The sequence below is a fragment of the Teleopsis dalmanni genome, chromosome 1 (genome assembly GCF_002237135.1).
Source record: "Teleopsis dalmanni isolate 2A chromosome 1, ASM223713v2, whole genome shotgun sequence".
In the NCBI taxonomy this organism is placed as follows: domain Eukaryota; kingdom Metazoa; phylum Arthropoda; class Insecta; order Diptera; family Diopsidae; genus Teleopsis; species Teleopsis dalmanni.
The window spans coordinates 144,229,892-144,233,342 of NC_051846.1; the positions used below are offsets into that span (position 1 = coordinate 144,229,892).

General features: G+C 39.0%; 1 protein-coding gene across 1 annotated transcript in view; it reads right to left on the reverse strand.

Moving 5' to 3' along the window:
• The window catches only part of LOC119666370, a 10,387-nt gene extending 7,138 nt beyond the window's left edge, over positions 1-3,249 (reverse strand). The window contains exon 1 of the mRNA XM_038075651.1: positions 74-3,249. Within this exon, the coding sequence (XP_037931579.1) occupies positions 74-3,249 (3,176 nt within the window). The remainder of the gene's footprint in view (positions 1-73) is intronic.
• Between the last annotated feature and the right edge of the window lie 202 nt (positions 3,250-3,451).

Genomic DNA, 3,451 nt, shown 5'->3' on the forward strand with positions numbered 1-3,451 from the left:
TTTTACAATAGGGTTATTGTATGGAAGGACTATCTGATGCTTTTCATCATATGTAAGTGATGATGCTTCTAACCTTCCCCCCACGCAAATTATCTTGTGTTCATCTAAAAATGGCATCAGTCCAGCAAGTGTACTTGCAGGTTTTACTGTTTGGTTGCGTTCTAACTGAATTAATTCTTCTTTTAGTTCTGACTGTTGTATGTACTTCACTATATGCCTGAGTGACAGCTCCAGTTCCATAGGGCTTAGAGCCATAGTGATATTGCTTAAATTGGTTCGCCTTGCCCGATTTACAAATCGCAGCATATATCCCACCGTATGTAGTAGAGTTCTAAATGAATTCCTGTGATTGATTCTATCGATCCAATGGATATCGTAATCAGTTGAGATTAAGGCCACTTCCCTTGTCGTTTGTTTCCATTCAGGATTCACCGGATCAATACAGAGAGTTTTATTGAATTCGCCAGGCCAGTTGCTTTCGGAACCATGAAGAAAGAGTGGACCGTATAACCACAAGTTATTTTCGAGTAATTGAGCTGGCTTGATACCCCGTGATAATGAGTCAGCTGGTTTATCCTTAGATCTTACGTGACGCCATTGATTAGGCAAGCTAATTTCTTGAATTGCATTGATTCTATTTGCTATGAACTGTTGATGCCTTGCTGATGAAGAGTTGATCCAGAAGAGAACGATTTCTGAATCAGTCCAATAATATGTTGCTACATCATGATTTATATTGTTCTTAACCTTTTTCATCAATGTCGCTCCTAATAGAGCTGAACACAGTTCTAACCTTGGAGTCGTTTGTTTTTTGAGTGGAGCAACACGAGACTTGGAACACAACAATCGATTTATTAGTCGACCATCCATTAGTTTCGCTCGAACGTAAACTGCGGCTCCGTATGCCTTTTGTGAAGCATCACAAAATACGTGCAATTGTATTGATTCAAGTGCTGGCATCTGTTTTCCGAATATATGACGATCTATTTTAAATTGATCTAGTACTTGTAGATAGTCATAAAAGGTAGTCCACCTAGTGTATATTTCGGCTGGTACTGCTTCGTCCCATGTTAATTGTAGTTGCCATAGGTCCTGAATTAGTATTTTTGCTGTTACGAGTACTGGACCTAGTAGTCCCAATGGGTCGAAAATTTTGGTTAGGTTCGAAGTAATGGTTCTTTTAGTAATGATTTTTAATGGATCTAGTTTTAATTTTATGCGAAATTGATCTTCTTTTGGTTGCCAAGTCAATCCTAATGTTTTGATTGATGTTGCGTCGTCACTTTGAAAGTCCAAATCAACTTCTTGATCTTCTTTTGCAATATTTTGAAGAAGTGACGGATGGTTGGCACACCATTTACGTAGCTTGAATCCTGCTGATTCCAACAAACCTTTTAACTGAGTTTGTATATCTTTGGCAGTTTGGAGACTATTTGATCCACTTAGGCAATCATCTACGTAGAAGTCATTACTTAGTGCTGCTGCACCTAGTGGATATTTTTGCAACTTAGATTTCGCCAACTGTTGTAAGCATTTAGTAGCCAGATATGGGGCTGATCGTGTTCCATAGGTGACTGTTTTTAATCGATAAAATTGTAAGGGTTCGTTATTATTGCTTCTCCAGACTATTAATTGATATGTTTTATCTTCGGGCTGAATAATGATTTGTCTGTACATTTTTTGAATGTCAGAACAAAAGACAAATCTTGGGCACCTGAATCGAAGTAAAATCGCAAACAATTCCTCTTGAATTGTAGGGCCAGTAAACATTGTATCATTTAACGATAGTCCACTACTCGTCTTGCACGATGCATCAAACACCTCTCTTAATTTCGTGGTGCTGCTATCGGGCCGTAAAACGCCATGATGTGGGATGACATAATGAGGATTAACTTGGTTGATGTCAACCCTTTCCATGTGTCCGAGATCAGCATATTCATTCATGAACTGTACATACTGTGTTTTGAGTATTACATCCTTATCGAGTCTTCTTTCCAACGCTAAAAACCTGTTAATGGCAATGTGTTTTGACTCACCAAGCAACGATGGATCTTGCTTGAAGGGTAATCTGACACTGAATCGACCGTCTTGATTCCTTTTCATATAAGTTGCAAAATGAGACTCGCACAACTCTTCGGAAGGAGACAGAATTTTGTTTGCCTTTTCTGGTTCATCTAGTTGCCAGAACCGCTCGATAACCTTCATCGTATCTTGCTCATCTTCAGAGCATATTCCACAAACTTGTGGTGAAATAATTGAATTTTGGTTAGATATTTTTCCCACCACAAGCCACCCAAGCAATGTGTTCTGTAGGATGGGGAGACCTCTGCCAAGGTTTATTTGGCCGATGGACAATAGTTGATGAGAAAACTCAGCTCCAAGTAGGAGATCGATTTTGTTTGGGGTATTGAACGACGGATCTGCCAGATTGATGTTCTGTGGTATTTTCCAGCTTGAGCTTTCAATATGAATGCTCGGCTGATCACACACAATCTTAGGTAATACATAAGCCTCTATTCGGCTGCTAAATCCGTTAATTCTGGACGAGAAAGCTAAATTGATTCGTTGTTGCGCATCTTGTTTTTTTTGCCCCACACCTTCTATACATGCTGAGGTCTTTTTCGGGTTTTCACCTAACTTCTTAATTATTTGATCGGTTATCAGGTTGACTTGGGAGCCGGAATCCAATAATGCTCTGCACTCAATTTCTCTTCCATTGTTGCCTTTAACGACAACACGTGCAGTTCCTAATACCACATAATTTTTTTGGATGTTGAGATTGTTGGAGAACAGAGAAGCAGGATTTTTTGATAATGATGCCTTCTTAATCATGGATGCTTCAAGTGTGCCTTCTAAATGCAGCAGGGTGTTGTGTTTCTTGCTGCATTTTAAGCAACTGCCTGATGTGCAGTCTTTTGTGAAGTGACCATTTTTTAGACAATTGAAACATCGTTGCAATGATTTTATGAGATGTAGCCTCTTAGCTGGGGTGTCATCCAGGAACTGCTTGCATAGATGAATTGGATGATTATCTCTCTTGCATATTGGACATTTAACTGGTGCAGTGTTAGTTGTAGCCACTGTCTTAACCCATTTTTTAATTGATGCGCTATTATTTATTGTTTCTAGCGATTGGAACCTTTGTTCAATAAATTGAAATAGTTCCTTCATAGTGATCAGCTCTCGATTGTTTGATAATGACTGCTCAAATGCTGTTTGTGTGATCTTGTCTAATTTCTTCAACGTCATATGAACAATTATGACGTCCCAATGTTCGACTGGAATGTTCTGCGCCTTAAGTCCCAATAAACACTCTTGTGAAATGTCATGCAATGTTTTAAGGCCAGAAGCGGTTTCAGTTGTCATTGCTGGTAATGCGAATAATTTGTTTAACAATGCGGTAACTAATAATCTACCATTATTGTATCTAGCCTTCAGAATCTCCCATGCG